The sequence below is a fragment of the Myxocyprinus asiaticus genome, chromosome 21, assembly GCF_019703515.2.
Source record: "Myxocyprinus asiaticus isolate MX2 ecotype Aquarium Trade chromosome 21, UBuf_Myxa_2, whole genome shotgun sequence".
NCBI classification, from domain to species: Eukaryota; Metazoa; Chordata; class Actinopteri; order Cypriniformes; family Catostomidae; genus Myxocyprinus; species Myxocyprinus asiaticus.
Window position 1 is genome coordinate 29,514,901 of NC_059364.1, and position 27,343 is coordinate 29,542,243.

The following is a 27,343-nucleotide window of genomic DNA, read 5'->3' on the forward strand; positions in this document are numbered from 1 at the left end:
TTGCTTTATTGTGTAGGCTTAACTCTAACCCTGCTTAACGAAAATTACTCCATAGTACCACCTAGCGTCCAACCAGTGGTAATACCGCTATTCATCGGTTTCCTGTGGAGTTTTTTTTCTGCGACCAAACGACCAATCAAAACTTGGTTGACCAAGACTCTTCTCATCGACTAATGTTTGGTCGACTATCAGGGGGCAGCCCTATAAAATACTTTCTCATATCTCATCTTACTATACAAAAACAACTATAAGTAAGCCATTTGTAAGTTGATTCTCCCAAAAGGTGTAAACACTGTGGCACTATCAGAACATTATCCATTTGTTAGAGCACCCTGACCAACCTAACAAAGCAACCAATGGCAAAAGTTTGGTTCAGGACGACATATTTGTCCAAACAATGGAAGAATAGTGGAGTGTTTGGGAAACCTGTTTGAAAGTCATTATTTTTGCAATTCCATTTGGTGACACTGATAGTGCAAAAATGACACAATTAACCTTAAAAAGAGATTTTTAATTTAACAACATGGTCATGAATGCATTAGAGGTGACAAGGGACACCCTTCCTGACCTGTAACATAAGCTCGCAGTCATCACGGCCCACAAAGATCATCTCCCGGGGCAGCCGATGCCGTGTGCCCCCGCTGCTCACAAGGAACCAGGACGTGAGGCTCATCTCTGCTCTGTCCTTCAGCCTCAGACCCTACGTCATCCTGATGGAGAGATAAAGACAGACAAAAAATTTCTATCAATAACATTCCAACTCCACATGAACTTTCATGAAACATTTGTGTTTTACTTTGAAAGATAGAGGACTTATATAATGATATAATATTCATTCCACTAAGATGTTTAAATTTGAACTGACACAGTGACTGGGGAATGAGTGTGGCTGGAGGGAGAGAGAGAGAGATCCGTTAGACTTTGCTGAAATCTGCAGCTGCACTGCAGAGTTCTCATAGGCAGGGAGTAAAGCCTGGGACACTTCCCTCCTCCCTCTGATCATTGCCAGATGCTGCAGGAAGTGATGTAGGCAACTTGACTACACACCCTACTGGGCTCTTTTTCCCCTCTCTCGTCTTACTCTAAAAAGGAGGTCAGCTGCTCCGAGTTACAGCTGCAAATGGTCTGGGACGAGGAATTTAGTGAATTCTCCTGACCTACAAACTGACATGCCTCCTTCTAAGAGACCCAGTGCTACTCCTGAATCTCTTATTTCTTACAAAAAAGTACTGTAGTAGCAAGTGAGAGCATCAGATGGTAATACCATGGCACTTTGATATACAGTCTCCTGTAGTATGGTACTGAATCGGGTTGTGCAAAACTACTATATATTTTCAAAATCAACTATGTAGTCATGGGTTGCCTGAACTAGTCAAACTGGTTTTAAGGAAGCCTATAATAAAAAATTAGGCTGGCTTCGAGTTCACTGACCCGATCACATGCCTGTCTTCAGGGGGCATTCAAATGGGATGCATTTTGTGTTATATACAATAGATGGATGAAGCGCAACAGAATGGAACAAAATGCAGGGCTCTCGAGAGCCGTTTTTAACTATATTTAACTTGACACGCCCTCATAAAAATGCAACTCTTTTGCAACAAGTCTTGCAATTGTAAATTGTAAAATTAGTCTACCACACTAATTGTGGGACCATCATGACCCATTCCTAATACTGAATAGGGATGCACCAATATCACTTTTTCTCTCCCAATCCGATTCAAATACCCGAACTCTCGGTATCGCCAATACCGATCCTGATCCTATACCAGTGTTGTTTTTTTATTAATGAGCTTAGAATATCTATTCTCTTTTTTTGTTCGCTTTAGCTTTTAATAGGACATAAGTCCACTTTTCATTCACACAATTAATTTTTGGAACCCAGTCAACTTAAATATTGATGTAATTTGTAAACATATATTAATAATTACTCCAGTGCCATTCTTGATGCATAAGTGAACTGAACTATTGGGAATGTACACTCACTGAGCAATTTATTAGGAACACTATGGTCCTAATAAAGTGCCCAAAGTGGTTTTCTGCTGTTGTAACCCATCTGTCTCAAGATTCAATGTGTTGTGCATTCTGAGATGCTATTCTACTCACTACAATTGTACAGAGTAGTTATCTGAGTTACCGTAGCCTTTCTGTCAGCTCGAACCAGTCTGGCCATTCTCTGTTGACCTCTCTCATCAACAAGACATTTCCGTCCGCAAAACTGCCGCTGACTGGATGTTTTTTTGTTTTTGGCACCATTTGGAGTAAACTCTAGACACTGTTGTGCGTGAAAATCCCAGGAGATCAGCAGTTACAGAAATGCTCAAACCAGCCTATCTGGCACCAACAATCATGCCATGGTCGAAATCACTGAGATCACATTTTTTCCCTATTCTGATGGTTGATGTGAACATTAACTGAAACTACTGACCCGTATCTGCATGATTTTATGAATGCACTGCTGCCACACGATTGGATGATTAGATAATCACATGAGTAAGTAGGTGTACAGATGTTCCTAATAAAGTGCTCAGTGAGTGTACATCTGAGATGTTGTCTGTGTGTTGCTCTTACATATTGTCTGCCGCTCTGAGAGCTGAATGCAGCAGCGCATCATGATAGCCCCTTGCATGCTACGAGTGTGTGTCAACAGAGCAATGCGTGTTCACTGAAATGTGCTGCGCATGCAGACTATCCATTTACTTATTAAACGTAGCTTTTTGCAATTTACAAAGCTATCATTTATCTTCAAGAGAGTTGGAATATGAACCACTTTAATTGTGCTTTTATTGATCTTTTATGTCATTTTTGAGATTGACAGTAACAACCATAACTAACGGTATCGGATTTGGATCATGCTCTCTGGACCGATACCCGATCCGGTTAAAAATGCAAGTATTTGAGCCGATACCGATCCAGGTATCGGATTGTAGCATTCCTAATACTGAATGATTATTCTATTCAAGTATCATGGTATTGACATGGTACTTTAAGACTGTTCAAAGTATACCTTGGTACATCCATGATAGATGCCCAATAGAACATGGAATTTCCATGGTGCGTCCAAAAAAATATGGTAATACCATTACACTTTCTGTACTTTGTTACTGATGTAGTCTTCTGTAGTCTACCTCAAGCACAGATGGCTAAATAAACAGCAAAGTGGGTCTGACCTTCAATAACATCTCTCTATATAACTGTAATTATTGGAGAGTATGTCAGACCTACACCACTAATAAAATACAACACTCACAAGCAGCCAGGGTTGCTTAAAATTAGATATTGTGAAAGCCCTTTTTATTAGTATATTGCTATGACAACATGTTGACCAGTTATTAGTGTCGTTTTGATATAAGGGCCCCACATTTGCTGAGTGTGCACTATGATTATGCTACTTTGAGTAGTTGAAACATAATATAGACTACCTCCTCTTCCAAACACTAAAGGTCACTTATGAATGCAAAGTACACAGAAAAACCAAGCCCGCATTAACCACAGTAAATGTATTGTATACGATACTGTTCATTTCCATTATTTCACAACATTTGTTTTTGAAAATAAGCTAGTATCACTGAGAAAATATCCTGTGAGTCTGTGCTGTGGTTACAACTTTTATATAACTACAAAACAATTTTCTAAATGATCTTGCCTGAAAAACCCCAGTGCTAACACTGCTGAATCATAGTTATTCAAGTAAGTTTAAAAACTTCTACGAGTCCTTTTATCCAGCAACAGAGTTCTGATAATGCCTGTGGATTTGGGAGCGAGTGTATGACAGGAACAGGTTCTGAGAGCTCCTTCTCAATAGATTATATCTTGGGAGCAGCTTGCAAGGAATGGGAATAATAACAGCTGGATTTTCTCTTTTCTGGAACACAGGCATTAGCAGAGCAACCACAGGAAAGTCTTTATACCCAACATCTACCCGCAGAATTCAGGAATAAGCACAACGTGGCAGAGGAGCCCTGATGTGGAGGAATACAAACCCCTCTTTTAATAAGACATGAAAAAGAGCTTTGGAAGCTGGGGAATGTTATAGGCAGTACCTTGTGAAGAACACATGTAACCCCATTACAATCCCTAGCTGTTGAAACATTTTTGTAGAACAAGTAAAAGACTTCTATTGTAAAGACTTCATCTAAAAGCTTAAAGTGAGCAGGCAACTCAGTCCATTTTACTCTTAGAATAAGCTTCACCTTCTTAAAGGCACAACTGAGCCATCAAATATGGATATTACGCAGAATCTACCGCAGTAGTTCTGTGCACACTCCCCTTCTACTTTCAAATTGAGCGACATGTGGTATTTTTATTGGGTGAAATGGTAATTTCACCATGCTGGCTTTGAGGGGATCCTCTTGCTTCAGTCTCTGAAAAGATGGATTGTTTTGGGCTGACTGTGTGCATTTTTTAGGGAGCAGGAAGTGTGGCTAATGCTTCCTGCTACATCTGGCTCATCTCTGAATCTCTGTCATCTCTATGAGAGGAATAAAGCACTGACTAACTCTGCAATGAAAAATAATCAGTACAAGCTGGAAACCCCCATATTTATAAGCTTCAATCTTATAGCTAAAGCATGTTGCATTTGGAAAAGTTGGAACAGCTAAAATTTGATGGATTGGTGGATTTTGCCATGCAATTCATGTAAAATATGTTGTTCTTTTCAAATCATCCAAAACCAATTTCAGCTGGTGTTCCTCACAAATGAAGCTCTTGCTTGAAGTCTGCATGAAGTCCACACCCTACCAATGAGATTTCCAGCCAGAAAATGCAACAACTGTGTAAGTGTCCTCCCTAATCCCCATGACCTCATATCATGACCCACGAGTACTAGTCTGATCCATCTCTGCAGGCCATCTCCAGCTCAACCAAGCCCAAATCTACACAAAAAACAGCCACACTCTTCAACACTCTTTACCTCATGCGACCCCGCGTGCACATGCGTGGATGTTGTATTTTAGCATCGCTATAGGCGACACATAATTTATATTAATTTAAACCAACTGATTTCAGTTCAGAAGACTCTGGGCTGTCAGTAAAGGGTCAGTAAAGGGTCAGTAAACATTCTGCATACAGAGTCATGTGCCAAAACAACATGGCGCCGATCACAGTGGAGTTTGAATTTGGGAGAAACGGCAACAAAACTACATCTGGTAAGAATGTTTTAGGGCTTTATATGGAATTAAGATGAAAATAAGAACAGTAATCAGTATATAGGTTCAGAATTCATAATGTATTATTTTATTTTAACATGGTTGGCAGTGATTGGATGATGTTGGCCATTACTTTGAATCAGAAATAATTATGCTAATTTTGGATGTATTGTCTGTAATGTCTCAAAAACATGAATAACCAACACTCCTGAAAACATAATAAACAATTTGATTAAAAAAACAAACAAACAAAAAAAAAAATTCTATAGTTTGGTATTATTTATAATTTCACAACTTAGTCCACTCTCCACATATGTTGCCACCAATTTACGACAACTATTTGCTCTAGAAAAAATGTTTTTTTTTTGCATGTTTATTAGGTGCTAGTTACAAATTAAAAAAAAGGGAAATGGAAAATTGACACAGCAGTCCCATTTGGGTCTCAGGAGGTTAAAAGAACAGTTCAACCCAAAATGTAAATTGTCATCATTTACTCAGCCTCATGTCTTTCCAAACCCGTATGACTTAAACCCGAAATTAAGTCATAATTCACTGAAAATCTCTCAAATCTCTGAAAGCATTTCTCAAATCTCATTTGAGTACTTTCAAAAATGGTGCATTAAAATGCTTTGCATCATGTTTGATATCAGTGATGCCAAACCTATATGCCAAAAGCTACTGGTTCTCATGTGTCTCATAGCCAATTGTGATGTGCAATGATGTTGAAAGTGTGAAGTCTATACTTTCAGTGCAAATGTTGTTCTCTTCCTTATATAAAGCTATTGTATGGCTTCAGAAACATGGCATATGACCTATGCATTTGGTGCTTTTTTGTCATATTTAAAGCTCAACAGCATTTGTCCCCATTACATTTTTGATTGTATGGAAAAGAGCAGCATGAATAGTCTGCTTAACATCATCTTTCATGTTCCATGGAAGAAAGAGAGTCATACATTTTTGGAACAACATGCACAGTAGGTCAGTAAATGATGACAGAATTTTCATTTAGGGGTAAACTATTAGGCTCCTACTTTAAATTATACTGCCTGGAATTAGAACTTCATGACAGACGGGGTTTGGATACTGCAGCTGCAATGTACAGTAACATGAATACCACTCTTTCAGAAAATATAAGCCTAAATTCTGCAATACAGTGCATTGAACTTGAATGATTCATGTTTTCAGGTCTGTGAATGCTGAGTGAAGGTTGCAAGTCCATGAAGATAACATGATGTTGCGTGGCAATAGTCACTGTGTGCATTCTCAACAATATTTTTAAAATTGCAATTAACAAAACAAAACAATGTCCTCATCGCTGCCATCAGTATTTCCTGTGGCCTACAGGGAACTAAAATCACTGAAGCATCACAAAATGTTAAATAATCTGTCTTAGCCCGCTGCTTTGTCTAACTACTCGGTAGATATCACACTGAGAAAATCGCACTTCATCATACTGTTTCTCTCACAAAGCACTCTGTTGCAATATTTAGTAATTGATTATTTTTGCAGAAACAGATGCCAAAACAATAAGCCTCAGGCCATCTAAGCCTTCCATATCAAACCTCGCAAGGCATCCGATTACACTTCTGACTCATCACCAGACAAGGATCATTTATTTATTTTAGATTCATCTCTGTATGCTAATGCTGGGAGAGAAATAATTCCACAGAACACCTCAAGGTCTAAACTAAATGCAGAGAGTGGGCTTGACTAAATGAACACTGGCTTGATGCCACTCCTGCAAGAGCATTTAGGTAATTCAAGTTGATGTCTGTATGGAATAGATTTACTGTCTCTGTGTGTGATCAATCTATGAATGTGCCATTCACTTCATGCACTTTCTCCACAGACCATGTCTTTCGGAAATCTATAAACGAAATCCCTTTCATGAACCTCTTGGAAGACTTTCCAAAATGTTGCTGTTTAAATGTTATTGTACTGTTCTTACATAACCACTAACTAAACTACTAAACAGAAGATGAAAAAATGAAAATTCTCCCTATCATTTACTAACCCTCATGCCATCCCAGATTTGTATTACTCTCTTTCTTCTGCAGAACACAAACAACATTTTTAGAAGAATATCTCATCTCAGTGGGTCCAAACAATGCAAGTGAATGGGGGCTAGACCTTTGAAGCTCCAAAAATCACATAAAGGCAGCATAAAAGTAATCCATACAACTCCAGAGGTTTAATATATGTCTTCTGAAGCAATATGACAGGTCTAGGTAAATATTTAAGTCCTTATTTTATTTTTTATCATAAATCTCCACTTTTAAAATGTGCGAAAGAATGTGAAAGTGAAAGTGGAGATTTATAATAAAAAATGACTGTTTCTCATCCACACCTATCATATCACTACTGAAGATATGGATTTTACCACTGGAATCGTATGGATTACATTTATTCTGCCTATTCTGAAAAAAATAAAATTATACGGATTCGTGGAACAATGGAACATGAAAGTGAGTAAATAATTAAAAATTAATTTTTTTTGGTCGATTAATACATATATATATATATATATATATATATATATATATTATTTTTTTTTTTCTACAACCGCCTCTCTATATAGAAAATTGTGAGATATCTCAATTTGTTACGCAGTTTTACAAAAGTCTATACACTACAACTATAGTTTCTTCTGATTTGAATAACTTTTTGAATAGTGCTTCAGGCAAAGCCAATGTTATTGATGATGATTTTAATTTATTTTGTGATGAAGAGATAAAATTGGAGGAAATTAAAGAATGTATTGGGATCCTAAAAGAAAATCGATCTCCAGGCAATGACGGACATGTTAGTGAGTTTTATAAGATCTTTAGAGATAAATTAGCTCCATTTTTGCTGGCTATAACGACTCTATTGAAAAAGGGGAATTGCCTGCTTCCTTAAGACAAGGTGTCATCATCTTGAAAATTGGAGACCTATCAGTCTATTAAATAACGATGCCATGTTATTTGCCTTAATTTTTGCCAAAAAAATAAAAATAAAAAAAGTTTAAACGATATTATTGACGAAGAACAGACCAGATTTATTCAAGGACGGCACATTAGTAATAATATTAGATTGATACTTGATATGGTGGACTACAACGAATATACTTTATACGATTTTATTTATTGATTTATTTTTTTATTTACTTATTTATTGATTTTCACAAGGCTTTGATACCATAGACCATAATTTTAAATTTAAAGCAATTGAATTTTTTGGTTTGGTAGTTATTTTTTGAAAGCTATCAAAACTTTATATAAAGGATGCACCAGTTTTGTAAAATTAGCAAAGGGGACTTCTAGTAGATTTGAAATGGGTAGAGGAATAAGACAAGGGAGTCCAATCTCCCCTTTTTTATTTTGTTAGCGACACAAATAATGGCTCTTCACATTAAGAACAGATATTTTCAAGGCATTACAGCTTTAGGAAAATAGTTTAATTTATGTCAATTTGCTGATGATACTACTTTATTCTTGAAAGATAGAAGCAGTGATTAAAAGTTATTAAAGCAGTGAATTGTATTAGAAAGTTTTCAGATGTATCAGGGCTAAAAATGAATATGAATAAATCAGTTGTTTCCCCTTAAAAAATTTAGTTTTACTAATTTATGTGATATTCCAATCGAAAATAAAGTGATATACATTGGAGTTATCTGTAAAGATTAAAATGTGCATAGTGATTTAAATTTCAATAGAATTATTGATAAAACCAGTAACTGATTTATATGTGGTTGCAAAGGGATTTATCAATTCAGGAAAGGGTACTTTTGTCAAACACTGAAGGAATCTCCAGATCAGTATATGTGTCCCATTGGATATTCCCCCCAAAGTTTCCAAGAAATTTGATAAAATGCTCTTTGATTTTATTTGGAAAAACAAGCCACATTATTTAAGAAAATACGTTTTATGCAACTCAAAAGATCATGGTGGTTTAGAGGTATAGAGTTATGATGCTTTAAACAATGAATTTAAAATAAATTGGATTATTCAATATTTAAAGAAGAAAGACAGCATTTGGAATTCATTTCCCAACTATCTGTTCAAGCAAATTGGTGACCTCTCATTTTTATTGAAGTGCAATTATTCAATTGGCAAAATACCAGTTAAGCTTGCAAAATTCCATAAGCTCTCATAGCATGGATACTGGCCTATAAGCATAATCTTTCTCCTAGGAGATACTATATTTGAAACAACAAAGACATTCTATACAAAAATAAATCTCTATTTTTCTATCTATGGTTTGAGAATGATATTATTTTAGTCAGTCAATTATTAAAGAGTGATGCAATTCTGTTAACATAAAGAGAATTTTTGGATAAATTTAAAATACCAGTTAGACCTCAGGAATTTTCAGTTGTAATGGATGCAATCCCCAAAAAGGTATTGATTCTTCTCAAGAATACGTGGGGAGAGAAGGACCCAAATCTGGTTGACATTAAGGAGAAAATATTTATTGGTAATACAAATATTTTGCAAAACAGAGTTTCAAACTGCATTAGAAATATGCAAAATAATATTGTATATCCCCCCGTTTTTTTTTTTTTTTGTTTTTTTTTGGTCTTCTGTGTTTGGAGACTTGAATTGGCGTAAAGCCTGGAGAACAGTGGATACATTTTACATGAATAACAAAATAATAGAAGTTTCTTTTAAAATAATGCATATAATATATCCAGTAAAGTTGGAGCGTTTTAAACTGGATATTGATTACTTTGTGACTTTTTTTTTTTCCATTGTATATATATATATATATACAAAAATATTCTGGGTTGATGTGGAACATTTAATTAAGCAGATATTGAACATTGCTTTACAGCTGAGTGGAATTGACATAATGTATACTTCAATGACCATGGAATTGATAAAGAAAAAGCATATCTTATACAATTATTCATTCTAATGGGAAAGTTTCACATTCATAAAATGAAATGGTCTGACTCTAAAACTAATTTTTCTGTAATGTTCTGTACAAAAGTAAAGGTAAAAGGTGATTAGAGCCTGCAGTATTGTAAGCAAGTATGATATTGTAACATAAGTGGCACCCCTTTCCTCTATGTTTTATTTATTTTATTGTACTCTGGCACCTGCTTAGTACTGTGTTTTTTTGTTCTGTTTTGTTTTTTTTTTTTTTTCAAAAATATGAATGTACAATTCTCATTGTATTGTTCTTGATTATGGCAGTAAATAAAGGAGTCCCATTCATCAAATGAATGAAAAAAATGAGTTTAGCATGTCATCAATAAGAGTTACACTGTCTGTCACTACACACAGCTTGAGGCATCTCCTGAACTTCAATTGTCCAGCCACAATCAGTAGACCAGATTTAAGCTAGAGACAAATCATGGAAAACAAATATAGGTCAGAACTAAAGAGCAGGATTAAGCTAGTCAGTGAGCAGCCAAACATGTGCAGCCATTTATATGGATCTGCAATGTAGCACTTACAGAATGGCATCCCAAACACAGCTTAAGATATTATCTGTTATTAAACTTAAAGCACAAATACATATACAGTACACAATGTATGGCTTCTCTTTCTGTTGGATTTAGCCTATTATTCTGGTAAATTATCACTTATATCCTAAATTCATGAATAACAGCCTGCTGTTTCTGGAATCAATTGACTGCGCCCAAGTGATTCTCTGTGGCTTCTTTGTAAATCCACATTAACTTGGAACTTCCGCTTAAAAACAGGAAGCCCACTGGATTGGTCAGTCAACATGATCCAACTGAGGAAGTGATGCTGATGTATGAATGATTAATGATATGGGGCCCAGTGCTCAAGAAGAAAGATTTTCTTGTGAAAGTGCCAGACAAAAGCATTCTGTTCTAGGTCTATAAGCTAGTTGATTCATTTTCTCTTTTAGTGGATTTGGGCTTAAGATCAGGTAATATTCTGATGTCTTTAAAGCAATATAAGTGACATATTAAATTCATTCTTTGTTGTAGGGAAAGAAATAATGAAATCAAAAAGGTATTGTCAACAGAAAATGAGTACTTGCCACACTCTACTTATTGCTGTTACAGAATATTTTTCTTTATGTGATTGCAATCTGGACCATGACATGTAGCCTATAAACAGCTCTTTCATAACCTTGACTGAACTAATGAAGGGAAAAGTACAGATTAATGGAATAAAAATACACTAGAGGAAATGTGTAAAGCTACAGCAGCTACACCAAAAAACAAAAAAAAAAAATTTGGGATGCCCAATTCCCACTACTTGGTAGGTCTTCATGGTGGCGCGGTTACTCACCTCAATCCGGGTGGCGGAGGACAAGTCTCAGTTGCCTCCGCTTTTGAGACCGCCAGTCTGTGCATCTTATCATGTGGCTCATTGTGCATGACACCGCGGAGACTCCACATGTGGAGGCTCATGCTACTCTCCGCGATCCACGCACAACTTACCACGCACCTCATTAAGAGCGAGAACCACTAATCACAACCACGAGGAGGTTACCCAATGTGACTCTACCCTCCCTAGCAACTGGGCCAATTTGGTTGCTTAGGAGACCTGGCCCAAAAATGAGAATTGAACAATGGTTAAAAAAATGGAAAAATTATTAAATCCATATCTTCAGAAGAAACATGATATCTGTGGATTTAACCACTGGAGTCATGTGGATTACTTTTATGCTGCCTTTATTTGCTTTTTGGACCTTCAAAGTTCTGGCCACCATTCATTTGCATTGTATGGACCTACAGAGCTGAAATATTCTTCTAAAACATCTTCGTTTGTGTTCTGCAGAAGAAAGAAAGTCATACACATCTGGGATGGCGTGAGGATGAGTAAATGATGAGAGAATTAAAATCTTTGGTTGAACTATCCCTTTAATGCATTTGGTATCATGAACTAACAATGAACAATATTCTTTTCTTTTTACATTTATTAATCTTTGTTAATGTTAGTTAATAAAAAATACAATTGTTCATTGTTAGTTCATATTGCATTATTAACTAATGTTAAATATACAACTTTTGATTTTAAACAATGTACTATATGTTGAAATGAACATGAACCAAGATGAATAAATGCTTAAGTCAAATTAACCAGCATGCAAAACGCTGTATACCACTGATACATTTCTACATGTGCATAATTTCAGTCCAGCATAAGAGGAGGCTTCAAAGAAAACAGCCATTTATTTTATCCCGCTCTTCAGTGGAGTTGAAATAACGGCCGTTGTGCTCACATGTATGGAGACTGAGCTCAACTCAACAAACTCTTAACACGCCAGTGATCCCAAAGATGCTGTCTAGGTAGGCAGCACAGTTTTGAGACACAGCCTCTAAATGCTGTTACAGGCTTCTAGCCGCAATGGCAAGTTTAAAATAAACTACGGCGAGGAGGTAACAAATATCACAAAATTCCTTGGTCAACTATTACAGACATTGGCATTTGCCATTCCCGGCGTTTTAAAGTGAAAGTGAATCTGTATCATGAAGTAACAAACCCTATGTTCCTGTCAAAAAGATTGACTGTTTTAATACTATACTATTTCTCGTGTAAAACTAGCGGTCGCAAACATTTAATAACATCGTGGCAGCGTGTAACATTTTGAAACGTGTCATTTAGACAGCTTTGAAATAAGGTAGGCCAGATGTAGCACAACAAAACAAGAGCCTTTGTCAAAAACAAAGGATTCTGCCAAGTGCTCTTCAGGGTGCGTGTATCTTAACAAGCAAAGCATCCACATCTCTTAAAATTCCGATATTGCATTAATAAAAATGTTGATCAAGATTTCATTCATTGATGATCCAGCGAATATGTTCTTTTACGCTACATAAGCAAGATGCCATGCTTTTCGTGAGCCTGCTAGACTGGGACCAGTGCTTTGTGTCCCTTTCATGCAGCAACAGTAAAACACAGTATTGCAGTATTGCAATATTATATAAATATACATCTCATTGCATTGGAGAATGTCAATGATGTAACATGAACATTAGGATGCACTACATTAATGGAAACCCATAAAGACATACGCCGTACAGGCTGATGTATGCAGCTATTAATATTAGGGGAGAGCTGTGTCCCGTGTCCTGATGTAACGTTACATTTAGGTCCACACGATTTCTCCGGCATGATCACATAGGGGAAACGTGAATGCTACAGTCCTGATAACGATCAGAGGACGGATGTTTAATAAGAGTATAAATGCATCAATAAGCTAGTCTTAGTATAAATGCCTTATACATTTTAGAATATATTGTTTATAAGAATGCTCACTCACCCTTACTCTTCGCTGCCAAATTGATCCCGAGCTTCAATGCAGCAACTAAACCGTTCTCGTAGCCCAGCCCAGTGTGTGCTCTTACGTCCCAGTTGCTCAGCAGCAATAACGTTATTCCTAACAAATAGCGGCGACACACGGCAGCCTGGAATCAGGCAAGAAGGACTGCGTTTGCAGTTCCAACACAATCAGGTGGGCGTGTCCTCATGCACTGTACAATATTTAAAATTGTATTTATTTTCTTCATTTATTTAAACTTATCTCTGGTATTTATGTTTAAGAATATTTTGATTTTAGTGATAAGCGTTTTTACACCGTAAATGTTTACTACAACGGTATTGCGTATACCGGAAACACTCGTCTTGTAGTTTCTCCTTCTAGTCGAGTAAACCAATTTGATATCGTAAAAAACTACAAAGACCAGTTTCCTTTGTGTAGTTTACGGAAGTGTACGTCTGCCACGCAACCGTTGACGTCTTCTGGGATCTCGTTCGTTCATTGACTAGATATACTACAACGCTTTCAGTTACATTAAGCCTGAGAAATTGCGCGGAATATTCACAAACCTTATTGGTTTTGTTACGAGTTTCAGGCAATAATGAAACCCTCCTCGGATTCTGGTGAGGAGGAATTAGGAGCATTACAGAAGACATTTAGAGGTGATGTTATGCTAACTCTCATAAGATTTAGCTGCAGATCAGTCAAATTATGCTCTCCACAAATCTGTAATATTGACAGTCATACTACACAATGTAGCCCATTAAGCTTGCCAAGTGTATTCATTGCACGTAGCACCAGAAACCCAAAGCGAGTCTCTAGCCACAGGGGATTATTTATTGTGAACTGGTGTTGGAAACTTATTAAAAATGTGAAAACCTGCCACTAGATCATTTGTTAAAAATAATATTATAAAACAAATATTATACGCTTTTTTGGCTACCCATATCACCAATTGATCTTATCTTCTTAATTTTATTTTGCATACTAATATCAATATTTTTGATTGATTTAATTGCTTTAGAGAGAACCAACCGCAGTACCCAGCACCTCTTCAGCATGTTGGGAAGCCACTGCTCTTATTCTGAGTCTACAGAATCAAACAAGCACCAGGAAATGCACAGCACGCTACTGCTGAACCCCTGTATGCCAGTCCAACAGAGTGAAGCAGGTACAAGTCCTCAGTGAGCTTGCTTGCTTATTTGTTTATTTAAACAAATCAACACTACATGCACTTTCAGACCTGGGATGCATCCTGCTGATTATAGAAGTTGTATATTAAAATCCAGTTTGTTCTGAAATCTTCTGGATGAGTATTTTATCTTCTTTAGGAACTGGTTTATTATTTCTGTTCATGTTATTTCAGCCAACCAGCTGCGCTTGTTGCTTCAAAAGTAGTCCAGAGATGCAAATGTTCAATCGCCTTCTCCTTCCAAGAGGAAATTGGTGGCAAAGGTACTCTGGTTGAGGTTTATTGCTGGCATATGCAGACAAAGAAATCTTAATAAACCACTGATGAGTTTAGATGTGCATGTTGTGCTTTAGTCTACTGAACATGTTAATGCATTCTTAATACAAAATAGTTTGTTTCATAATATGTGTTTGTTAAGCCTGTGAAGCCTGACATATTAAAGAATTGTCAGAAAATTATATATATATATATATATATTTTTTTTTTAACATTAAACTGTTTTTAGTACCATTAACATACAAACCATACAAAGAAATCATAAAAAAAAAAATAAAAAAAACTTTTTATTTTTTTAAATTTTTTTAATGCATCGTATTTGGTACATTAGGCTTTAAAGGTAATTATCTTCCTGAGGCCCAGCAATTCATTTTGTGTAGGACATTTGTTATTTAAGTTTTTCTTAGCCCATACATGCTACAGTGGTAAATCTTGGAGTATTATCAGAGGACTCACTGGGCTTTTCAGAGATACCAAATTTTTGAGAGTTTGGCCATGAGAACTTACTCTTCTTGGTCTATAAATACGGATTGAAACGTATCACAGTTCAATTCAGCACATCAAATACAATATGAATACAATTGTATTTTTTCAATAAACAAATTTGATCATATGTATTTTTGCACCAAACACTATATTGACATTTAAAAAAAAGGGAAATGGCAAAACATTTTCGCTGGGTCTTAGGAACTTATGGTAAGATGACATCATCATAGCTTCTAATGTAAAATAATGAGATCTTTAAAATGACAGAGCAGGCTGCATATATGAAATTACACAGAAATATTAGTTCACACTTTAAATATATCTTATAAAATGCATATGTCAGAATTTTCAAAGCTCGGTGATATATATATACAGTTGTGCTCAAAAGTTTGCATGCCCTGGCAGAAATTGTGAAATTTTGGCATTGATTTTGAAAATATGACTGATCATGCAAAAAAACTGTCATTTATTTAAGGATAGTGATCATATGAAGCCATTTATTATCACGTAGTTGTTTGGCTCCTTTTTAAATCATAATGGTAACAGATCAAAAGTTTGATCAAAAGTTTACATACCCTTGAATATTTGGCCTTGTTACAGACACACAAGGTGACACACACAGGTTTAAATGGCAATTAAAGGTTCATTTCCCACACCTGTGGCTTTTTAAATTGCAATTAGTGTCTGTGTATAAATATTCAATGAGTTTGTTAGCTCTCACGTGGATGCACCGAGCAGGCTAGATACTGAGCCATGGGGAGCAGAAAAGAACTGTCAAAAGACCTGCGTAACAAGGTAAAGGAAATTTAGAAAGATGGAAAAGGATATAAAAAGATATCCAAAGCCTTGAAAATGCCAGTCAGTACTGTTCAATCAATTATTAAGAAGTGGAAAATTCGGGGATCTCTTGATACCAAGCCAAGGTCAGGTAGACCAAGAAAGATTTCAGCCACAACTGCCAGAAGAATTGTTCATGATACAAAGAAAAACCCACAGGTAACCTCAGGAGAAATACAGGCTGCTCTGGAAAAAGACAGTGTGGTTGTTTCAAGGAGCACAATACTTGTTGACCCCTCTCCAAACATAGCGCTTATGGTTGTGACCATAAAGCTCTATTTTGGTCTCGTCACTCCAAATTACAGTGTGCCAGAAGCTGTGAGGCATGTCAAGGTGTTGTCGGGCATATTGTAACCGGGCTTTTTTGTGGCATTGGCTTCTTTCTGGCAACTCGACCATGCAGCTCATTTTTGTTCAAGTATCGTCGTATTGTGCTCCTTGAAACAACCACACCTTCTTTTTCCAGAGCAGCCTGTATTTCTCCTGAGATTACCTGTGGGTTTTTCTTTTTATCATGAACAATTCTTCTGGCAGTTGTGGCTGAAATCTTTGTTGGTCTAAGAACCTTGGCTTGGTATCAAGAGATCCCCGAATTTTCCACTTCATAATAATTGATTGAACAGGACTGACTGGCATTTTCAAGGCTTTGGATATCTTTTTATATCCTTTTCCATCTTTATGAAGTTCCATTACCTTGTTACGCAGGTCTTTTGACAGTTCTTTTCTGCACTCTATGGCTCAGTATCTAGCCTGCCCAGTGCATCCACGTGAGAGCTAATAAACTCATTGACTATTTATACACAGACACTAACTGCAATTTTAAAAGCCACAGGTGTGGGAAATGAACCTTTAATTGCCATTTAAACCTGTGTGTGTCACAAAGGCCAAACATTCAACGGTATGTAAATTTTTGATCAGGGCCATTTGGGTGATTTCTGTTACCATTATGATTTAAAAAGGAGCCAAACAACTATGTGATAATAAATGGCTTCATATGATCACTATCCTTAAATAAAAGTAAGTTTGTTTTTTTTTTGCATGATCAGCCATATTTTCAAAATCAATGCCAAAATTTCAACATTTCTGCCAGGGTATGCAAACTTTTGAGCACAACTGTATGTGTGTGTGTGTGTGTGTGTGTGTGTGTGTGTGTGTGTGTGTGTGTGTGTGTGTGTGTGTGTGTGTGTGTATATATATATATATATATATATATATATATATATATATATATATATATATATATATATATATATATATATATATATATATATATATATATATATATATATATATATATATATATTTTTTTTTTTTTTTTTTTTGTTTGTTTTTTGTGGTGGGCATGAATGGAATGTAATGGTGATTGAGAGATATGCCTTAAAAGCCTGATGTATCATATTGGATTTCAAAGTAGGGTTTTCAATAAAATAATATTCAAAATTTTAACCAACCAAAAGTTGCTTATATTCAGCAAATACTCATTTTTAAATATCAGTAACAAAATAATCATTACTGTCACTTTTACTTTATTGAAATAAGCTGTCATTTATCCCAACATAAGAGTCACTTTTCGTGCAAGTCCGCCCCATTTTAACTTCTTAACATTCGGCCTCTTTTTGTGCATGAGCTTGAAAAGATATACCCAAAGTAAAACTCTTCCAGTTCTTGAACCCTTTGGTCTACAAACACAAACTTGGGCTCATTTGACAGTAGACACTTAGACATTTGTTATTCAAGTGTAAAAATGTATCATTGTAGTATAAAAAACATTTGTTAGAGCTATTCAAATATTTTGAGTAGTGAGCGCAAATATTATTTATAAAAATTTGTTTTTATATATATATATATTTTTATAAATATGCAAGTCTATGCGCAGTGCCCCAAAAACACATCTGATACAAAGCCACGTGTCTGATGAAGGTCTGACACAATTTTGAAGTTGATTTATGTGAGTGTACTTCCAAAAAAAAAAGGCCACTTGTAGTAACTCCGTAAACCAATTATCAAAGTGGTTCAAAACACACAATTTGTTTATATTGCCATGTAAAAAATACCACACAAACAAAAATATACATGAAGATAGAATTTTTTTGTATTATTATTTGGGAATATATTATAATGCATTCCATATATATTTATGCATTTTATAAGCAATGTAAAAAGAACATTGCAAATTGCAATGGAAATACATTTTACTTACAATAAAGATGCTTCTGTTAATTTTTTCCTCTTACAAATGCAAATTGGCTTAGTCATTTTTCAGAGCTTTTGCTCTGCTGTTAACCCAGGGTCTTTATCCACTGCCACAAGCCGGGGAGCCTCGCTCTCCCCGGCGTCGATCACCGTCAGTGAAGCCTGGAGCACACCTGCTCCCAATGCAAATTGAACGAAAAGCAGTGGGAAAAAAATGTCAAAGCATTGGGAGCGCTTGTGCTCCGTGGTCTAACTCACCTCAGCTTGAATGACATGCAAGAGCCCCCTGGATGTGCAGTTGAACAGGGGATTTGATGAAAAAATGCAGTCAGGAGCGTGTGTTCTCCATATCCCCAGTGATGGTGACTAAAGCTGAGGAGGGTGGATCAGATCGCGGGTCCAAAAGACGAGTTCTTTGTCGACAGTACGGCAGTAACACGCTAGAACTGCACACTGCGTAAAAGCACAAACACATTCCACGGTTTTCCACTCCGAACCTTCGTGAATCGGCATCAAGGATATATACAACCCTCATATCGTTGTTTTTTTCTTTTCATTAGTTACACAACCCATCAGTTAAAAATTATCTAGCTTTTCATTGGCCAGCTTTATCCAGAGACAATCATGGATGACGCAAATCTTTACATCACTCGTGTCAACTGTCCTGTTTGGCTATTTTGAATGACTACCCAATCACAACTGCACAGATCATTTTGAGGGATGGCTCATTTTGTTCGTAAGACCCTCCCAAATATCATGTTTGGGTGTTTTGCTACTGAAACACTACACAGAGTACAAGACTTCGCAGAGAATGGACATGAATGATAACGTGTTGAATATGTAAAACCTGACCAAAGACAGATTGATCAAAATTTCTTCATATTTGTACATTTTTGGACTAAAATCTCTAATGGATTTTATTTATTGGACTCTTGCAATGAAAAGCATACCGAAGTTTGGAGGATTGTGCTCATATGTGTTTGGCTGGAAGACAATAAAGGTCAGAACTTCCGGTTTCATTTTCCGTGTTTTATTTTCACTCTTGACACATTTAATAAAATCTTATTGTTGTAACTTTGCAATCGTCAAAATCTCTTTAAAATATAAGAAATATAATTGAGACCCAGATCTTTCAAATTATATAATGAATGTCAATAATAGTTTACAATTTCACAGTTTAAACATTAATTAAACATAAATTAAATGTAAATAAATACGTAAGTGGGTCATTTTTGACCCACCTGTCGTTAAGAGGTTAAATAGATCGATATAAACATTGAAACCACTTTTTCATAAATAGCCACTAGATGGTGCCATAAACATGTAAAACTTACATACCATAGGTTGTTTACCTCATCAGCTTGAACAGAGAGTGAAACAGGAGCCGTCAAATTTTGTGCATCATATTTGACACACGGCTTTACAGGGTTAATAATAATAATATATGTGTTATAGTGATAAAAAACTTTAGGTTATTAGTTTTAATGCTTTTATTTATAGTTTGTCCATTTATAAGTCATTCCTGTATGTTTAAAAATCTTATATATAGCCACAGTTTGATTGTGCTGTCTAGCAAAGAGCCACAGATGAGGGCAGTAGCAGTCTGCCTGGTGTTCACGACATGGTTCCTATCCTTCACAATCAATCAGAGTACATTCAGCACCTGGAGGCTGAGGTCAAGTTCTGCAAGGTCAGTCCTCTAAATTAACATGAGATAATATCAGTGAATTGATTATCTGGGGCAAAATCATTCATCCAGAATGCTCAGTTCTGTGTGAATTTCATTAAGGTCATTCAAAGTTGTATACCATTACTGATTTTGGAATGGCAGTTGTAACTGTGTATGTTTGTATTTTTTGTTTTCTCTCTAAAGGATGAACTCCTTGGAATGAAACAGAGAATGAGAAACTACATGCAGAACTCAAAACAAAGACAGTTGAAGACACTCTTAAAGAATACACACTTGCAGACAGCATGGTATTTATCTATGTGGCGTTTAGTTATTGTGCTTAAAGAAATGGCAACACAGGATATGCTATAATGACACAATGTATGAAAATTTTACATCAAAATCACATTTTATGTTACTGTCAGTATAGACATACAATGTAGACCCATGATGCTATTTGCATTATTGTGGTTTTAACTATATACAACTTGATACAAACACTTCTCTCAAGGGCTCATATACGGTGACTGACATTTTTGTTACCTCTGTCCTCTACTTCATTTTTAGCTAAACATGGAGCCCACACCAGAAAAGACTCCAAAATCAAGACTCAGCTCCCTTAATCAAGCTGATGACCACAAGTGGAAGAAAGAAATGGTATATTTGGCAGTGGGAAACATTTCTGTATCTAAGTAATATGGCATGAATAAATGACTCAAAATGTACCCAAATTCTGATTTCTATATCTTTGGCTCCTATATCTTCTGACTGTCTAAGGAGCAGCTCAAGTGTCTCTATCAAGCACAAACTGAGACCCTGGAGGCTCAAGTGTTCTCCCTGAAGTAAGTGGGCTTCAATCAGTGGCTGAGCCTGAAACATGTCCCTCTCCCAATGAATCTCACAAGTGACTAAAACGTGCTCTTAGAATCAATGTTTTGAGTAGGAAAAATACCATATTAACATGCATTTTGCATACTTATGATTAGGACTGGGCGATATATATATCGAGTATTAACAATATAATCGAGATAATTTTGATGACGATGTAATATTGACCAATATCGTGAATATCGCGATGATTTTAATGTGCTTTTATTTGGCCATTAAGTTTCATAAAGAGCGCATCAGGAGACTAATTTCACGATCCTTCAGGGCTGCACAATTAAACAAAATAACATCAACATGGCGAGTTGGTCATATGTGATTATTAATCCACAAAAGGCTCCGATTTAAAGACAAATAAACATGGTCTGTGTGCGATTCAGAACAAACCAGTGACGCACTGATCTGTGTGCATGCGCATGACGGCGCTCTCAGATCAGTTTGCGTGCATTGTGAAATCAAAGTAATGCAGGTTCAAGCATTCGTGCAATTCCAAACATTAGTAACAGTTACAAATTATTATACAAATCTACAAACATGGCACAGAATGACAGAAAAGGAGGAGATTACAATGTTTCTGGAAATGCAGAACATTGTAAACGGTCAAATACACAGCCTTTTTCACAGACTGTGATGATCGTTTCCGCCTTATTTAGCAGCGTAATTCTAGCAAACTTTTTTATATGATAATTTTTAAAAATATTGAGTGTCAATTTATAACATTATGCTTTGTGTTATATTACCCTGGAATAGGGTGACCATACGTCCTCTTTCTCGTGGACATGTCCTCTTTTTCGGACCTTAAAAAAGCATCTAAATTTCAAAATTTGCGAAATTGTCCGGGATTCGGCTTTAGTTGCATTATGATGTGCATCTGGTCTAATACTTCATTGTGTGCGCGCGCATATTTGCATTGCTTTAACCCCTCTTTGAAAGTCCCACCTTCTCGCACACCAATTGGTCGATTATAAGAGGCTTGAAGCAACTATTGGCCAAATTCCTGCCTGTCAATCTCTCCGCGAACGCGCGAAGTGCTGTGTTCGGCATCAAACAGTTGCTTGACAGTTGCAGCAAATGACAGCTGAGTGGAAACAATGCCCAAACGAAAGTGCAAATTTACAGAGGATTTGCACAAAAAATTCCCATGCTTTCGTCCAGGTCAAGATCCGTGGGAAGCAGAATGTATGACATGTAAAGCTGGCACTTATGTGTCAGCTGCTAATAAAGGTGCAAGTGATTTAGAAGCACACATTAGCTCTGCGAAGCATAAAGGGTCAGCAAAAGGTAAAAATTCATCAGGTAACTTAACAGACTACTTTTTGTGACCAGGTAAAATTGTTATCACATTGCTTCATTTTCCATGACCATTCAAAATATTAGTAATAGTAAATGAAGGTACACTCATGGCATCAAATATTTTATTTTAGTACATGGACATTCAAAAGAATGATGGAAATGTTTATTTATTTATATATATTTATGTTATGCTAATAGAGTGTCTTTTTCACTGTAGTTTGCATTCATAGTAACACTGTTTTGAACCCTATTATTCCCCCCACCCCCCGGCGAAAACAAAAAAATGGTGTCCTCTTTTTGGAAAACCAGAATATGGTCACCCTACCCTGGAATCCGTTTTAAGAACTGAATTACCACAGCTGCGAGAGTGACAGTAAATTTGGCATCTTCTCCCATCTGACTCTCTTAATTCACCACTCTATTTTTTTTCTTCTTCTGGAAAGTCATTCAAATGTAACAGCAGATTTTTTCTTTTGCTCTTGGAGCAAATGGGTAAGTGAAAATAATATTTTTATGATCTCTTATTCACCACTGTCGAAGTTAACCCTGCAAATGTTTACTTCCATGTTCCAAAACCCAGCGTGTGAGAAAGGTCTTTTCTGTGTCAAAATAAAAGCCCCCATGTGAAGATGAAGTAAACAGGACAGAGGTATATTACTTTTGTATAACACAAATCTAATAATCAGAATAATAATGATAATTCAGAATTATATTATAATAATCAACCTGACGTGCCATACAGTAATAATTTAGTATTATGCAATGTTCAACTGTGGTTTCAAAAATAAATCAGTGAAGTAGCTTTGCACAGTAAAAACACTGAAGGTAAATAATGCTTTTTATTTAGCTATTATATATCATTGTGTATGAAATATAAATATAAAGTGCACATCAATGAAAATGATTGAATTTCATTCTCCTTTGTGTTTATTTAATGAAAAACTAATTATTAGATTTTTATTTAGTGTGTTTAAAATATTTAATCTACTTGGCTACAATGGCTTTTTGGATGAAATTATGGTTCCTCTGATAAAAAAACAAAAACACTTTTGAGCCATTTTAGAGCAAATACATAATTATCGAGATATATAAGGAATATCGTCAATAGGCTGAAATGTCGAGATATAATTCAAGACATATCGCCCAGCCCTACTTAAGATGTGTGAACCCCCTGATTATTGATTTCCAGTGCTGTGAGTGTCAGTAAATTGCAAGGGTATGGGTCAAAGTGGCTTATAGTGATTTTGTGCTGAATTGTGCTTCTTAAAGGGTTAGTTCACCCAAAAATGAAAATTCTCTCATCATTTACTCACCCTTACTCATCCTCACTTTCTTTCTTCTACAGAAAACAAACTTTTCTTTTTTAGAAGAATATTCAGTGCAAGTGAATGGTGACCAGACCTTTCAAGCTTCAAAAATCACATAATGGCTGAGATATTCTTCTAAAAATGTTCGTTTGTGTTCAGCAGAAGAAAGTCATACACATCTGGGATGGCATGAAAGTGAGTAAAATTTTTTTAATTTTTTGGTGAACTATCCCTTTAACAACATTGTAATGACTGTGCATCTTCAGTATAAGCACTACCAAAAGAATCATATATCAGTTGTCAAAATATGCTTACTGTATGCTTATGCTCTCTCACCGCACGTGTATGTGTGTGTGCGTGTAGGAAAGACTTAGCGAGTAATCAGGAGTATGAGGAAACAAAAGAACGACTGCGGCACAAAGAAGCGATGGCCGTGGTGGCGGGCAGTGGTCAGTGTGTGGGTGGTCTGTGTCTGAAGTTTGCCCAGCATGAAGCAGGTCTAGCAGAGACACACTCCAGTGTCCATGTCCAGACTATTGAAAGACTCACTAAGTAAGTGTGTTTTTGTAGGATTTGCTACTCCTGAATTGAAATCCTGAGACATTTATTTTATTCCTATAGATAAATAACATTAAATCCAAGTAGAGTAGTCTGACATTGTTCTGTTTAAATAGTTTGGGAAATTAAATATTTTTTAAAAATCATGAATTTATCATTTTTAAAAGCGATTTACTGTATTATTTTTCGGTCCAGTTGCACCAGTATGAAAATTTTTGGCCGATATCAGTTCCGATATTTTGTCACTTTGCCTTTTGTCATCAGAGCATGTTTTGCTTTTGAGTTATTCTTTGTTTCAATTACACACCTACAAAGAGGTGTAAGAGCTGCTTGGATTGTTGTAGTAACATTCAGTCATTTCCATAGAACTCTGCTGCATTGGTGTTAGTTGGATGTATAATAGACCTACATTACAATACAGGGACAATGAAAGAAAAATAAAGAAAATAAATATTCTAATATGACAAATTTCATAGAGGTTATATTTGCTAATAAATATTTTACCAATTGTGATGAAAAATTACAAATGACTTATGGAAATCTAATGTCAAACAATCAAACGTTTAAAAAAAAAAAATGTATTATTGATTTTGTTTTTGGATTTTCAAACTCTTATTTAGCAGAAATTCAGATTAGAGCTATTGATTTAGTAACTGCCTTGAAGCTAGACATCTGAGTTAATTAACATTAGTATGCTCCTTTGATTACCTTAATTGATCTTTGTGTTGATTCAGTCAATTGTTGTTTCTCACAGCAAGGTTGAAAGGAGTCTTGACATCGGCTTTGATGGTCGTACAGCTAATCATCTGCTGTCTTGAGTATGTGTCAGATCAGTCTTCTTTCAGTAACCTGAAGAGATACTTTTGTGTTTGTTAGAGAACAAAATGAGCTAATGACTGTTCTGTGCTCTCTTGAGGACCAGTCAGACTGAGGCCCAGCAGAGAGAGTGGGCAGCCTATAAGCAGGTCAAACAGGCAGTGGAGATGGCAGAAGAGGCAAACCTAGAGAAGACAAGAGTACGTGCCAACACCTTTACCACAAACCAATGATTAGAATATACATTTTCCTGTTTTGCATAACCATAAATGCTTTGATGCACTGTGTATAGCTAGGTACTCTACTTATTGACTCTGACCTCCGGTCTGCCTTTGTGCACCTGCAGGTACTGATGCAGTGTGAGCACTTCCACAGCGAGCTGAAGAGAAAGAGAGTGAGGTTGGAGAGAGAGCTGGCTTCTGAACATGAGAAGATCTCCCAGGCCAGGGAGGCAGCATGGGCAGAGTGCAGGAAAGAGAAAGGGGAGCTTGCCAAGACTGTTTGTTCAGTTGCCAAAATAAATAAAATATTGTGTTCCTACTTTAGATGGATACTATTATATTTAATTGATTTGACTATGACTTTTTAAAGAATTGGATGGCTTTCCAGAGACGTGCCATAGTGAAGGTCTATTTGAGCTTTTGCTGCCCTCTAGTGTCTGTTTAATCATGGCACACAGCTACAGTTTTACCAGATCGGTTACTTTCGGTTACTAATTAGAATGAATTAGGATGAAGAGAGTGATCTTTTAATGTTTTGTTTGGGCATCCTTTGAAATCCTCAAGTGTAAACCAAACTAGTAGAAAATAAATTATTTGGTTTATGTATAATAGCTATATATATACATTTATGTAAAATGATATAAAAATAGTTCTATATAGTGTCCCCAAAAAGTATTTGGACATTTAGGCCACATTAGGCCACATTTGAATAACAACATACAACCAAGTGGCATCTACAAACCAAGTGAACATCTGTTTTTCTTTGTTTTGTTTTGTTATTATTATCCTAACAAACTTCTTTTTGTTAATGTTTTGCTTGAAATGTGCTTGTGTTGTCATTCTTAAAAAAAAATAAAAAAAATCCATTTTTGCATTTGTTTTTGTTTTTGTCATTCAATGACATTCATACATTTTCAAGAGTGGCTTAAAGGGACAGTTCACCCAAAAATGAAAATTATCTCATCATTTACTCACCCTCATGCCATCCCTGATGTGTATGACTTTCTTTCTTCTGCTGAACACAATTTTATTTTTTTGAAAAATATCTCAGCTCTGTAGGTCCGTACAATGCAAGTGAATAGTGGCCAGAACTTTGAAGGGCCAAAGAGCATAGAAAGGCAGAATAAAAGTAATTCACACGACACCAGTGGTTAAATCCATATCTTCAGAAGAAATATTATAGGTGTGTGTGAGAAACAGATCAATATTTAAGTCCTTTTTTACTATAAATCTCCACTTTCACATTCTTTGTACATATCGCCACCTGAGGATTTATAGTAAAGAAGGACTTAAATATTCTCAAAAATTCTCACCCACACCTATCATATCACTTCTGAAGATATGGATTTAACCACTGGAGTCATATGGATTACTTTTATGCTGCCTTTATATGCTTTTTGGACCTTCGAAGTTCTGGCCACCATTTACTTGCAATGTATGGACCTACAGAGCTGAAATCTTCGTTTGTGTTCAGCAGAGGATAGAAAGTCATACACATCTGGAATGGCATGAAGATGAGTAAATGATGAGAGAATTTTCATTTTTGAGTGAACTATCCCTTTAAGTGTCCAAATACTTTTTTGGGACACTGAAGCTAATACTCCTGTTGTTCCCTGCTGTAAGGTGACCAGTCTGTCTCAGAGAGTGGCTGAATTGGAGGGTCTGCTGGAGAGGAGAGAGAGACATAAAAATTCACTCAATGGTCAGCTGAAGGAAGCCTATAAGCAGCTCACTGCACAGGAAGCAGACAGTAGCAAGGTACTGCTCAGTGTTAAGCCAACCTCACTTCAGTGAAACATAGCTTAGCTGATTTGGACTGGACCTTTTTAATGTTCTTGTTCTGCACACAATAGACTTTACCTGGTTTGGAGCGCAAGGCATAATACACAGATTGGATCTTCTGATGCACATCCGGCCTGTTTAAATTCACTTAAGACACAACTGACTATGAATACATGAATACCTTGGCAGGATAGTTTTATTCTCATTCATGTCTTTCACATTATGCAACAAAAATACACACACAAAAACAGCCTCTTTGAGTGTATCGCTTTGAGACACCGTTATGGTGCTTTCACCCGTTTGTATATTATACTTATTTAAATTTTTGTAAAAAAAAAAAAAAAAAAATCTTACTGCAAAATGTGAACTTGGTATTTGCCTGTCATTGTGTAACTTCCAGAATTGCCTTGTTTGGACAGGGGCAGATATGAATACATATTCTGTTACAATGGATATTTAAA

At 36.1% G+C, this 27,343-nt stretch overlaps 1 protein-coding gene and 1 pseudogene across 7 annotated transcripts in view; one reads left to right on the top strand and one right to left on the bottom strand.

Moving 5' to 3' along the window:
- LOC127411768 (centrosomal protein of 170 kDa-like) overlaps positions 1-13,538 on the bottom strand; it is a 57,281-nt gene extending 43,743 nt beyond the window's left edge. For 5 of the 7 annotated variants that reach the window (XM_051647503.1, XM_051647502.1, XM_051647507.1 and 2 more), the window contains exons 1-2: positions 13,371-13,537; positions 569-710 (exon numbers count right to left, since the gene is read on the bottom strand). In XM_051647503.1, the coding sequence (XP_051503463.1) occupies positions 569-673 (105 nt within the window). In that variant the 5' untranslated portion in view covers positions 674-710; positions 13,371-13,537. Of the gene's footprint in view, positions 1-568; positions 711-13,370 lie in introns of all 7 variants that reach the window. The other 2 variants (XM_051647499.1, XM_051647498.1) reach the window with 1 other exon arrangement.
- A 317-nt stretch (positions 13,539-13,855) lies between these two features.
- The window catches only part of LOC127411776 (serologically defined colon cancer antigen 8 homolog), a 40,182-nt pseudogene continuing 26,694 nt past the window's right edge, over positions 13,856-27,343 (top strand).